The 13,956-nt window shown below is 51.4% G+C and overlaps 1 protein-coding gene across 1 annotated transcript in view; it reads right to left on the reverse strand.

Moving 5' to 3' along the window:
- CHN2 (chimerin 2) overlaps positions 1–11,774 on the reverse strand; it is a 317,209-nt gene extending 305,435 nt beyond the window's left edge. The window contains exon 1 of the mRNA XM_066585622.1: positions 11,637–11,774. Within this exon, the coding sequence (XP_066441719.1) occupies positions 11,637–11,685 (49 nt within the window). The 5' untranslated portion in view covers positions 11,686–11,774. The remainder of the gene's footprint in view (positions 1–11,636) is intronic.
- Between the last annotated feature and the right edge of the window lie 2,182 nt (positions 11,775–13,956).

Genomic DNA, 13,956 nt, shown 5'->3' on the forward strand with positions numbered 1-13,956 from the left:
TTGATCCAGGGAACAGTCTGATTGCCATTAGGGAGTCGGGAAGGAATTTTTTCCCCAAAAGGGCTAATTGGCTGCTGCCTCTTGGGGTTTTTTGCCTTCCTCTGGATCAACAACACAGGAGGGTAGACAGGCTGAACTAGATGGACATTGTCTTCATTCAGACTTATGAACTATGTTACTATGTTTCTTTTTCCACTACAGTCCATGGGGGAATGCGTTCTCGCTGGATTGCTGTACAAAAGGCGCTTTCACTTTAAATGCACTTTTACCTGTATTCACCTATTGAGAACCCGACACTCAAGTTACAGGTCAAGAAGACGACGAGGACATAAGACAATCACACCAACCGCAGAAAGCTTCTCGGAACGGAATGGTCTCAATGTAAGGACAGCAGGATGGCATTGATTAATATGTGCGAGCCGGGGAAGTAATGTGATCAGACATGGAATGACAGCGAAGAAGGGACCCAAGTTCACATATATTAACAATAGATTAAATTTTAAAGGATTGATTCTAATCACTGCTGGATCAAACAAAAGCGGATTGATAATTATGGGTTCCCCTTCTCACAACTCGCTGACGCTCTACTACATGGCTTGCAGGAAAGCCCTTCAGGATCTCATTAGTTCTGACCAAAGTCGTCTTATCACCCCACCATGGATGACTATAATGCAGAGAAGTCTATGAGTCCCTGACACATATAGAACACGTATGGTAAAGGAAGCCGGGCACCAGAATGGGATCCCTGTAGATTACCGCATCCATACGGCGAGCACGCAAAAGTGAATTAGTGGCCGCAATTATTTGCCCCATAGAATAGCCTCCAGCGAGTACTGCTCCGTAAATGATGGGTAGAGTCATGTCCGGACTACACAGACCTGTTATATATGACCCCAGTATGAGGGTGCATGCATCCAGATACTTTCACTCCACCTGGCTGGCACTTCGTACCGTGTGATGCTTCCCATTGCCGAGGATCGCAATTTCACAGGAGAGATGCGAGGCATTTTTACATGAGAACCGCCTCGCATCCGAAATTGCACCCGCCCGTGTGAAGGTGGCCTTAGAAATGTCGCAACATAACACCATAAGTCCTGATCAGGGAACATTAACTAATGACAAAAACGGAAAGCAAGGAGGATGGAAATTAGCGCTCAGGTTGATGCAGAAGGACACCAATATTAATGAGCTATTCAGCAATATCTGATCGGTGGTGGCCCACCACTCAAGACCTCCGCTGATTGGCTGCTTGTTCACTGTATAAAGCCATGTACATGTCCTAGCGGCAGTATATAGCAGCTCAGTTCTATCCACTTGAATGGGACCGAGCTGCTCGGATGTCACGGGTCTGGGAAGAGGTTACAATGTGGTCGTGTTAATCAGCTGATCAGCGGGCTCTGTGCGGTGGACTCCCATCCATCAGATATTGATGACCTATCTCCTATGGATGCGTCATCAATACTGCCGTCCAGGAAAACCCCTTAAAGTTGGTGTTGTTACATAATGCCTAGAGCTCCCATAGGTAACACCCCACCCTCAGACACAAAGTATCAAACAGATGCATGCCCAGCTGTAGCAAAGCAGAATATTCAACAATGTATCGATTAATATTATATAGAAGACAACAAACACAACATGTTTCAGGGAATCGGCTGATTTAACCCCCTTTCTCCGGAGGATAAGTTTCCAGATTGAAGAAACCCCCAGAAATCTGTGACCAGCACGGCCGGATCGAGGAATCCTAGCGAGTCGACGGTATTAGTTGTGGGATTTGGTGGGAGCTGGGCTCACTTCTCTGTATCTCATGTCAGAGGAAAGTTCCTTTAATAAGTGGTAGCATAACACATCCACACAAGCCAGAATATACGGCTGCCGTTTATTCAAAGCTCAGCGAATATACCTTAAAGGGAACCCGTCCTATTATCGGTATACAAGCAGTCCTGTCTGCAGGCAGCAGTTATAGAGCAGGCGGGATAAGATTCAGGATATCTGTAAGCTTTCATTCTAGGCTTAGGAGTCCAGTGGGCGGAGCCAATAATGATTGCCAGCTAACTGTCTATACACACTTACACTATGCAAAGTAATTGGACACCTGAGCAAGATATGAAAAGTAGCACTTCTTTACACATGTTGATACTTAGTCGGGCTCCTTTGGCCCTAATGACATTGGATACTCTCTGTGGAATACTTTCTACTAAGGTCCGATACACTTCAGCTGTTATTTCCCTAAATTCATCCTGCAAATGTCTTGTATAAGCCGGACTACAATGATGCAAGGAGCATCATCATTGGACAGTTGAGCAATAGAAGAACTTTCTATGGAGTAACAAATCATGTATTCCAACTTCAGTTCAGATGGACGTACCTGGGTGTAGGAACGCCTTTTGTATGAGTGCGTTGGGCCAACAATCAAGTACGGCAGAGGTCCGTTATGGTCTGGGGATGTTTTACGCGGCATGGTCTCAGTTCTTTGGTTGTAGTGACAAGCACAATAAACATGGAGGTATACCCTGACATTCTAGACAATAATGAGCTCCCGACAACGTAGCAATACTCTGGGAATGGTCAGTAATACCTCCAACAAGATAAGACATCTTGTCATAAATCCAACGCGGTTTTACAATGGTTTGAGGATATGGATGTCCCACGATTGGACAGGCTGCACAGAGTCCTGACCTCAACCCTACTGAACATCTTTGGGTCCACTGGAACATTGGGTCAGAAAACATGAACGACATCCATCTTCTTTGAGAGAACTCACCAGACATTTGCAGGATGAATGGAGGGAAATACCAGACATTAGTAAAAAGGGTTCCACAAAGAGTATCTGATGTCATTAGGGCCACATAGTATTAGCACATGTAAATTAATACTACTTTGATTCTTGCTCAGGCGTTGAGTTACCTTTGTTAGGATACTGCATACAAGGATGGCTGTCAATCACTGACAGGACCGCCTACTGGACTCCTAATCACATGAAGAACAAGAATTTAAATGAAAAACTACTTAGTAATACTGACACAAAACTATATATCAATCTATTCAGCATGCAGATCAGACACCATGTTCAATGGAGACAAGGCCTCTTTCACACGAGCGACAGCGATATCGCCGCTAGAAAATCGCAGCGATATTGCAGCTGTGTTCACGCAATTTCTGTGCGATATCATTGCATTTTCACGCGGCGATATCACGATTTTGTAGCGCTCTTTTGTTGGGATGGCTGTGATTGGTTCATCGAGCGCCGTGGCTCAGTCAATTAGAGCTAGCGCTTCCTGGAGGAGGGTTTTATGAGCCCCCTAACCAGGAAGCAGTGGCTGAAGACTGCAAACAAGTGACGGAGCTACGGGAGAAGAAGTGCGCTGGAGCGGACAGCGTCTGTTAGGTAATGCAATGGGTTTTTTTGTTTTTTTTTAAATGCAGCTAGGGCTTATTTTAGGGGAAACAGTAGGACCTCCTACAGTTGAAGTTGCATTGCACCGCACGAAAACTGCGATTTCGTGTGATGCGATGCAACACAAAGGAAGCATCCGAAGGGAAAATGGGCTACAAAACATCGCAAATCGCGGCAAAATTCTGCACGCTGCAATTTTTTTCTCGCAATGTAGCAGCCTACAAAACATGGCTAATGTGAAGGAACCCATTGGAGATCATGAGCTTCACAGACATGCGATTTGTAGCACTGTCGCATCATGAGAAAATTGCGCAATTTTGACGCTCGTGCGAAAGCGGCCTCTAAAGGACTTCCTTTCATGCAGAAATGTCCTATTGTAGCTATTTAAATGTATAAGCACGCTTTGCGCCGAAGCACGAGCCACCAAATCCCCATGTTTTCTATGCTGACTTAATTTCTTTGATAACCCAACCTAAATATTTCTGCTGTCTTACGGCATCTCATGTGGGAACCGTATATACAAGTATACAATATTAATGCTAAATCATGTAATGCGCTTGCAGCGATGTCAGTGACCCCAGCCGAGCAGTCAACATATTTGTCAAGAGCCGCGGATGACTGCAGTGTGAATGCCAGTAGACTTAGCCTGGGGTTACGCAGCGCTAACACGGATTACATAAGGAAAGGGTTAAACGAGATCTCGGGATTCAGCACAACCTGGCAGGGACGGGGACAGGAGCCGCTGCCCTTTAGGACAAGTTTCATCTTAACTATAGGCAACAATGGCAAATCATCTGTCATTCATGAAGCAGAGCCTGTGGCTATTGCAGAATAAGCGGGCGCTGCCAATCAAGATACAAGAGAGCATTTACAGGGCACGCTCCGCATCACAGATCACTTCCTTCATTGCACGGACAGGCCATGACAATGAGAGTTACAGATAGCAATATATGTATCAATTCATTACCTGCAGAGCTGTGCCAAGCAAGACCGGGCAACGACTTAACAGATCTGTCTATCAAAAGCCTGGCACAATATACTGTCTGCTTAGTAATGGTATTATGGGTTATCTAGTGGAGAACTCTTATGGCATGGGTGAGGGATGGGCAGAGTAGGTGGCTGCCCAGGGCACCATTAATGGAGGGCATGCTCTACTGATGGACTAAAGAAAAAAGTGATCAAGAAGAAACAAGGGACCCCGTGTGTGTCTGAACTCTGGATGATGCTGCAGGGCCGGCTACAATGACTGCATGGCACGGGGAATGGTACGTGTGGAGAGGCAACAGGTAGGGATTGGCCAGAAGAGGGTGTAGGGGCCAATTTAATGACTGATTCTCTATCAGACAGCTGTTGTATTTCAGGGACCATTGGAGGCGAGGCGCATTCTGAAACCCCTCGCTTTTGGCTCTAAGACAAGTTGTCCTCCCAATGATGCCATAAATGTATGATTGGTATGAGACCGACCACCGATGTGAAGAATGCAGTCCCATCCTCAGTGTAGAGGTGTCAGCACATGAGTCACTCATTCACTTAAAGGGCTGTCCAACTAAAATAAGTTATCCCCTACCCACAGGATAAAGGATAACAATCTGATTGGTGGGGGTCAAATGACTGGGAGCTCCCCCGATCACGAAAACAAGGGTCCCGAGTGCCTGAGAGTAATGGAGAGATGGCCACTGTGTGCACTAATGCTCCATTCATTATAACGGGACTGATGGGAATACACTAGCTTACCAAAAGTAACTGGACACCTGAAGAAGGATCAAAAGTTGTACTTCCTTCCATATGTTAATTCTTAGTGGGGCTCCTTTGGCCCTAATGACATTGGATACTCTCTGTGGCATATTTTCTACTAACGTCTGATACACTTCAGCTGGCATTTCCCTCTATTCATCCTGCAAACGTCTGGCAAATTCTCACAAAAAAGACACTGTCTACAACGATGCAAGGAACATCGCCATTCTATCGCGCTACTCTATCTTCAAATCAGATGGACGGACCTGGATGTGGAGGATACCTGGCGGACAACTGTTGTCGGAGTTAAATGAAGTCCCCACTAAGTATTACTATATGGAAATAAACACTACTTTTGATTCTTGCTCAGGTGTCCAACTACTTTTAGTAGGATAGTGCAGCTGAGCCGACTATCTCCTGCAGTCCCATTGAGATGAACAGAGCAACAACTTGCATTCTCAGCATCCACTCCGTTGATTTGGGGACCTTGTTTCCGTGATCGGTGGTTGGACCCCACCAATCAGATAGCAACTTTATCTTCATGGGGCAAACCCTTTAAATGAAATAGAAACAGTAGAGTGCCATAGTACATAGAGATTATATGGAAACCCCCTTTAAGGGACAAGCAACCCACAGCGCAGAGATCCTCACACCCATCCATCGGGTCTCCGGTATGAGAGCGGCGCGCGGTCCTTGGGCTCGTCTATGAGAGCGGCGCGCGGTCCTTGGGCTCGTCTATGAGAGCGGCGCGCGGTCCTTGGGCTCGTCTATGAGAGCGGCGCGCGGTCCTTGGGCTCGTCTATGAGAGCGGCGCGCGGTCCTTGGGCTCGTCTATGAGAGCGGCGCGCGGTCCTTGGGCTCGTCTATGAGAGCGGCGCGCGGTCCTTGGGCTCGTCTATGAGAGCGGCGCGCGGTCCTTGGGCTCGTCTATGAGAGCGGCGCGCGGTCCTTGGGCTCGTCTATGAGAGCGGCGCGCAGTCCTTGGGCTCGTCTATGAGAGCGGCGCGCAGTCCTTGGGCTCGTCTATGAGAGCGGCGCGCAGTCCTTGGGCTCGTCTATGAGAGCGGCGCGCAGTCCTTGGGCTCGTCTATGAGAGCGGCGCGCAGTCCTTGGGCTCGTCTATGAGAGCGGCGCGCAGTCCTTGGGCTCGTCTATGAGAGCGGCGCGCAGTCCTTGGGCTCGTCTATGAGAGCGGCGCGCAGTCCTTGGGCTCGTCTATGAGAGCGGCGCGCAGTCCTTGGGCTCGTCTATGAGAGCGGCGCGCAGTCCTTGGGCTCGTCTATGAGAGCGGCGCGCAGTCCTTGGGCTCGTCTATGAGAGCGGCGCGCAGTCCTTGGGCTCGTCTATGAGAGCGGCGCGCAGTCCTTGGGCTCGTCTATGAGAGCGGCGCGCAGTCCTTGGGCTCGTCTATGAGAGCGGCGCGCAGTCCTTGGGCTCGTCTATGAGAGCGGCGCGCAGTCCTTGGGCTCGTCTATGAGAGCGGCGCGCAGTCCTTGGGCTCGTCTATGAGAGCGGCGCGCAGTCCTTGGGCTCGTCTATGAGAGCGGCGCGCAGTCCTTGGGCTCGTCTATGAGAGCGGCGCGCAGTCCTTGGGCTCGTCTATGAGAGCGGCGCGCAGTCCTTGGGCTCGTCTATGAGAGCGGCGCGCAGTCCTTGGGCTCGTCTATGAGAGCGGCGCGCAGTCCTTGGGCTCGTCTATGAGAGCGGCGCGCAGTCCTTGGGCTCGTCTATGAGAGCGGCGCGCAGTCCTTGGGCTCGTCTATGAGAGCGGCGCGCAGTCCTTGGGCTCGTCTATGAGAGCGGCGCGCAGTCCTTGGGCTCGTCTATGAGAGCGGCGCGCAGTCCTTGGGCTCGTCTATGAGAGCGGCGCGCAGTCCTTGGGCTCGTCTATGAGAGCGGCGCGCAGTCCTTGGGCTCGTCTATGAGAGCGGCGCGCAGTCCTTGGGCTCGTCTATGAGAGCGGCGCGCAGTCCTTGGGCTCGTCTATGAGAGCGGCGCGCAGTCCTTGGGCTCGTCTATGAGAGCGGCGCGCAGTCCTTGGGCTCGTCTATGAGAGCGGCGCGCAGTCCTTGGGCTCGTCTATGAGAGCGGCGCGCAGTCCTTGGGCTCGTCTATGAGAGCGGCGCGCAGTCCTTGGGCTCGTCTATGAGAGCGGCGCGCAGTCCTTGGGCTCGTCTATGAGAGCGGCGCGCAGTCCTTGGGCTCGTCTATGAGAGCGGCGCGCAGTCCTTGGGCTCGTCTATGAGAGCGGCGCGCAGTCCTTGGGCTCGTCTATGAGAGCGGCGCGCAGTCCTTGGGCTCGTCTATGAGAGCGGCGCGCAGTCCTTGGGCTCGTCTATGAGAGCGGCGCGCAGTCCTTGGGCTCGTCTATGAGAGCGGCGCGCAGTCCTTGGGCTCGTCTATGAGAGCGGCGCGCAGTCCTTGGGCTCGTCTATGAGAGCGGCGCGCAGTCCTTGGGCTCGTCTATGAGAGCGGCGCGCAGTCCTTGGGCTCGTCTATGAGAGCGGCGCGCAGTCCTTGGGCTCGTCTATGAGAGCGGCGCGCAGTCCTTGGGCTCGTCTATGAGAGCGGCGCGCAGTCCTTGGGCTCGTCTATGAGAGCGGCGCGCAGTCCTTGGGCTCGTCTATGAGAGCGGCGCGCAGTCCTTGGGCTCGTCTATGAGAGCGGCGCGCAGTCCTTGGGCTCGTCTATGAGAGCGGCGCGCAGTCCTTGGGCTCGTCTATGAGAGCGGCGCGCAGTCCTTGGGCTCGTCTATGAGAGCGGCGCGCAGTCCTTGGGCTCGTCTATGAGAGCGGCGCGCAGTCCTTGGGCTCGTCTATGAGAGCGGCGCGCAGTCCTTGGGCTCGTCTATGAGAGCGGCGCGCAGTCCTTGGGCTCGTCTATGAGAGCGGCGCGCAGTCCTTGGGCTCGTCTATGAGAGCGGCGCGCAGTCCTTGGGCTCGTCTATGAGAGCGGCGCGCAGTCCTTGGGCTCGTCTATGAGAGCGGCGCGCAGTCCTTGGGCTCGTCTATGAGAGCGGCGCGCAGTCCTTGGGCTCGTCTATGAGAGCGGCGCGCAGTCCTTGGGCTCGTCTATGAGAGCGGCGCGCAGTCCTTGGGCTCGTCTATGAGAGCGGCGCGCAGTCCTTGGGCTCGTCTATGAGAGCGGCGCGCAGTCCTTGGGCTCGTCTATGAGAGCGGCGCGCAGTCCTTGGGCTCGTCTATGAGAGCGGCGCGCAGTCCTTGGGCTCGTCTATGAGAGCGGCGCGCAGTCCTTGGGCTCGTCTATGAGAGCGGCGCGCAGTCCTTGGGCTCGTCTATGAGAGCGGCGCGCAGTCCTTGGGCTCGTCTATGAGAGCGGCGCGCAGTCCTTGGGCTCGTCTATGAGAGCGGCGCGCAGTCCTTGGGCTCGTCTATGAGAGCGGCGCGCAGTCCTTGGGCTCGTCTATGAGAGCGGCGCGCAGTCCTTGGGCTCGTCTATGAGAGCGGCGCGCAGTCCTTGGGCTCGTCTATGAGAGCGGCGCGCAGTCCTTGGGCTCGTCTATGAGAGCGGCGCGCAGTCCTTGGGCTCGTCTATGAGAGCGGCGCGCAGTCCTTGGGCTCGTCTATGAGAGCGGCGCGCAGTCCTTGGGCTCGTCTATGAGAGCGGCGCGCAGTCCTTGGGCTCGTCTATGAGAGCGGCGCGCAGTCCTTGGGCTCGTCTATGAGAGCGGCGCGCAGTCCTTGGGCTCGTCTATGAGAGCGGCGCAGTCCTTGGGCTCGTCTATGAGAGCGGCGCAGTCCTTGGGCTCGTCTATGAGAGCGGCGCAGTCCTTGGGCTCGTCTATGAGAGCGGCGCAGTCCTTGGGCTCGTCTATGAGAGCGGCGCGCAGTCCTTGGGCTCGTCTATGAGAGCGGCGCGCAGTCCTTGGGCTCGTCTATGAGAGCGGCGCAGTCCTTGGGCTCGTCTATGAGAGCGGCGCAGTCCTTGGGCTCGTCTATGAGAGCGGCGCAGTCCTTGGGCTCGTCTATGAGAGCGGCGCAGTCCTTGGGCTCGTCTATGAGAGCGGCGCAGTCCTTGGGCTCGCGCTCTGTGCAGATTCGGTTATTACTGGGAAGTTATTAGTAGATTCACTTTGATGAATTGTAACAAGTTGACCTTAGAAGAAAGATCGATTCCATCCATAATGGCTACAATGATGGGGTCACAGAGGTGAACGGTCTGACCGGCGCTCTGCCTCTGCCAGTAGATACTTTACTAGGACAGGTTGACTGAGGTGCATCACATGCGGCACCAGACAGGGGGTGCTGCGCCATTACAGGAGGAGGGAGTCACAGGTACCCAGAATTCGGGCAGGAAGCTAATTCCATGTTTTACATTGCTATATACTACTGAGAACTGCAGATGTTCTCTCCAGCATGTAATCCACTTATCTCTGTGCAGAGTGACAGCCCAGCTGCCACCTCCAGGTAGCAGAGCACCGGCAGTCCTATGTAAATAACCTGCAACGCATCATCTCTGTGCCATGTGAGCTGCTCCCTCCAGGTAGCAGAGCACCAGCAGTCCTATGTAAATCACCAGCAACGCATCATCTCTGTGCAGAGTGACAGCCCAGCTGCTCCCTCCAGGTAGCAGAGCACCGGCAGTCCTATGTAAATCACCAGCAACGCATCATCTCTGTGACAGGTGAGCTGCCACCTCCAGGTAGCAGAGCACCGGCAGTCCTATGTAAATCACCAGCAAGGCATCATCTCTGTGCCAAATGAGCTGCCACCTCCAGGTAGCGGAGAACCAGCAGCCCTATGTAAATCACCAGCAAGGCATCATCTCTGTGCCAAATGAGCTGCCACCTCCAGGTAGCGGAGAACCAGCAGTCCTATGTAAATCACCAGCAAGGCATCATCTCTGTGCCAGGTGAGCTGCCACCTCCAGGTATCGGAGCACCAGCAGTCCTATGTAAATCACCAGCAAGGCATCATCTCTGTGCCAAGTGAGCTGCCACCTCCAAGGTAGCGGAGCACCAGCAGTCCTATGTAAATCACCAGCAAGGCATCATCTCTGTGCCAGGTGAGCTGCCACCTCCAAGTAGCGGAGCACCGGCAGTCCTATGTAAATCACCAGCAACGCATCATCTCTGTGCCAAGTGAGCTGCCACCTCCAGGTAGCAGAGCACTGGCAGTCCTACGTAAATCACCAGCAACGCATCAGCAGGTTAGGATGGAGATATACCAAATGGAAAAAAACTCTGCTTTAATACATAAGACACAACTGGCTCTGCTACATCTGACAAACTCACCCGCTCATTCAGCTCTGCTTTATCTTACAAACCCCCCAGACGAACTTAGGACTTTTTCCGGCTGCAGTTACGGATGAGATTCCTGCGCGAGGTCTATCTGACTGCGATACGGACGGAACGCGCACGGAAAAGAAGACATTGGAATCAGCGGGATAATACACACAGAGCGATTCTCCTCTCAGATCGACAGCCTTCAAGAAGCGACATTACTTCGTGAGCGTGAAAAACACCCGACATGCGGACAACCCGATGACAGAGCAACGCGGCGGGGCAAGCGAAGCGGCCAGAAGATTTAAACGATTGTCAGCGTGTAGAAATGGATGTTGCTTGAAAGCAAACAGCTGGGTCATCGGGCGTTCATTCCTCGGGGTGAGCGGCCCCTGAGCTATGCATTATCTCTTACATGCAGCACTTCTGTATATGGCAAACTCAGCTCTACTACATCTATTAAACACTATGCTACATCTGACAGATTGAACTCTGCTACATCTGGTCAACTCTGCTTTACTACCTACAATTTACAGATCCAGTTGTGTTACATCTGGCACAATCAGCACGGGCACACTGACCAATCCAGCTCGGCTACATATGGTAATCGGAGTCCAACTACAGCTGACAAACTCGACTCCACTACTACAGTGACACTCACAGCTGACAGATTCGGCTCTGCTACATATGGTAGTTTGAGTCCAAACTACAGCTAACAAACTCGACTCCACTACTACAGTGACACTCACAGCTGACAGATTCGGCTCTGCTACCTATGGTAATCCGAGTCTAACTACATCTGACAAACTCGTCTCCACTACAACTTGCTCTAGCATAGCTGACAGACTCAGCTCCACTACTACAGTGAGACTCACAGCTGACAGATTCGGCTCTGCTACAACTGACAGACCCTGCTCTTCTACAGCTGACTCTACCATCGCTGACAGATCCGGCTCTGCTACAACTGACATACTCCGCTTTACTTTATCTATGACCCATCTGACAGCCTCGGCTCCACTACTACAGTGAGACTGACAGTTGACAGATTCGGCTCTGCTACATATGGTGATCTGAGTCATACTACAGCTGACAAACTCGACTCTGCTACAGCTAGCTCTACCATAGCTGACAGAGCCGGCTCTGCTACATCCGACATACTCAGCCCCGCTGTATCTATGAGCCATCTGACAGGCTCGGCTCAGCTTCCTCCGTGGAGCCCCGGCTGACTACAGGTGCCCCGGCGGCGGGCTGTGTGGCCGTTCCTACCTGAGGAGAGTGAGGAGCCGGAGAGGCTGGAGTTGCTGGACGCTGCCATGCCGCTGCTCTAGCCCATGTCCCCGGCGCGCATCTCCCGCCACTTCCTGCTCCGTCAGACAAGCCGTCCTCCAGGTGTCTGCGGGGAGCTGTCAGCCGGCACCCCGGCGTCCTGTGGGGGGCGCTCCTCCCGCCCGGCTGCCCTCCTCCTCAGCTGGTGGCTGGCATCCAGCGCTGCTATCTGTGTGGCGGCGGCTCGGGTTACACTGCGTGCGGCTGGAGGCAGGAGGACCTGCATGACGGAGGAGGAGGAGGGAAGGGGTTAACCTCTACCTCCTCACACAGTATATAGTATATACAGGCATGTCACAGTATACTGTGTATACAGGCTTGTGCACACTATACGGTATATACAGGCTTGATCCCACTATACAGTATATACAGGCTTGTTCACACTATACAGTATATACAGGCTTGTGCACACTATACGGTATATACAGGCTTGTACAGTATATACAGGCTTGTTCACATTAGATGGTATATACAGGCATGTCACAGTATACTGTGTATACAGGCTTGTGCACACTATACGGTACATACAGGCTTGCTCACACTATACAGTATATACAGGCTTGTTCACACTATATGGTATATAGAGGCTTGTTCCCACTATACAGTATATACAGGCTTGTTCCCACTATATGCTATTCACAGGCCTGTTCCCACTATATGCTATATACAGCGTTGCTCACAGTATATGGTATATACAGGCTTGTTCCTACTGCATGGTATATAAAATCTAGTTCACACTATACGGTATTTACACGCTTGTTCCCACTATATGCTATATACAGGCTTGCTCCCACTAAACTCTATATATAGGCTTGTTCCCACTATACGCTATATACACGCTTGTTTCAACTGTACGCTATATACAGGCTTGTGCACACTGTACGGTATATACAGGCTTGTTCCCACTATACTCTATATAGAGGCGTGTTCTCCCTATACACTATATACAGGCTTTCTCACCCTATACAGTATATACAGCGTTGTTCCCACCATACGCTATATACGGGTTTGTTCCCACTATATGTTATACAGGCTTGTTCACACTACGCTATATGCAGGCTTGTTCAGACTATGCAGTATATACAGCTTTGTTCCCACTACACGGTATATACGGGCTTGTTCCCACTATACGCTATATACAGGCACGCTCACCCTATACAGTATATACAGGCTTGTTCCAACTATACGCTATATACTGGCTTCTTCCCACTATATGTTATACAGGCTTGTTCACACTATGCAGTATATACGAGTTTGTTCACACTATACGGTATATACGAGCTTGTTCACACTATACGGTATATACAGGCTTGTTCACACTATGCAGTATATACGAGCTTGTTCACACTATGCAGTATATACGAGCTTGTTCATACTATACGGTATATACGAGCTTGTTCACACTATGCAGTATATACGAGCTTGTTCACGGTATATACGAGCTTGTTCACACTATTTGGTATATACGAGCTTGTTCACACTATACGGTATATACGAGCTTGTTCACACTATACGGTATATACGAGCTTGTTCACACTATACGGTATATACGAGCTTGTTCACACTATACGGTATATACGAGCTTGTTCACACTATGCAGTATATATGAGCTTGTTCACACTATGCAGTATATACGAGCTTGTTCACACTATACAGTATATACAGGCTTGTTCACACTTTACACTATATGCAGGCTTGTTCACACTATACGGTATATACGAGCTTGTTCACACTATGCAGTATATACGAGCTTGTTCACACTATACGGTATATACGAGCTTGTTCACACTATGCAGTATATACGGGCTTGTTCACACTATACGGTATATATAAGCTTGTTCACATTATACGGTATATACATTAAAGTGTAGGCTCAGTAAAATCAGTCCGTTTTTCATGAACTGAAATTGCATACGCCCGAGTCAATGAGCCCTTCATTAACCAGAGGGTGCTATGCTGCGTGTTGGTATCACCACCAACACTTCCACCGCTGCACGTCCCGCAGATGGCGCTCAGCGCCCCCTGTTGACCTTAATGGCGTTCATCAGACTGCTATCATGCTGCACTATTTCGTTCAGGATTTCGTGATAGATCTGCGCTGAAGCCTGCGCCACAGATATGAACAGATTCTTAGGCTACATTCACGCAGCGAGCGCGATAACGAGCCGAGCAGCTCAGTCTGCTATCATATCCATATCATGCTTACCAACGGGCCTTTTTCACGCCGATGCAAGGTGTTTTTTAATCAAGAATGCCTAGC

Source organism: Eleutherodactylus coqui, chromosome 12 (assembly GCF_035609145.1).
Source record: "Eleutherodactylus coqui strain aEleCoq1 chromosome 12, aEleCoq1.hap1, whole genome shotgun sequence".
Lineage (NCBI taxonomy): Eukaryota > Metazoa > Chordata > Amphibia > Anura > Eleutherodactylidae > Eleutherodactylus > Eleutherodactylus coqui.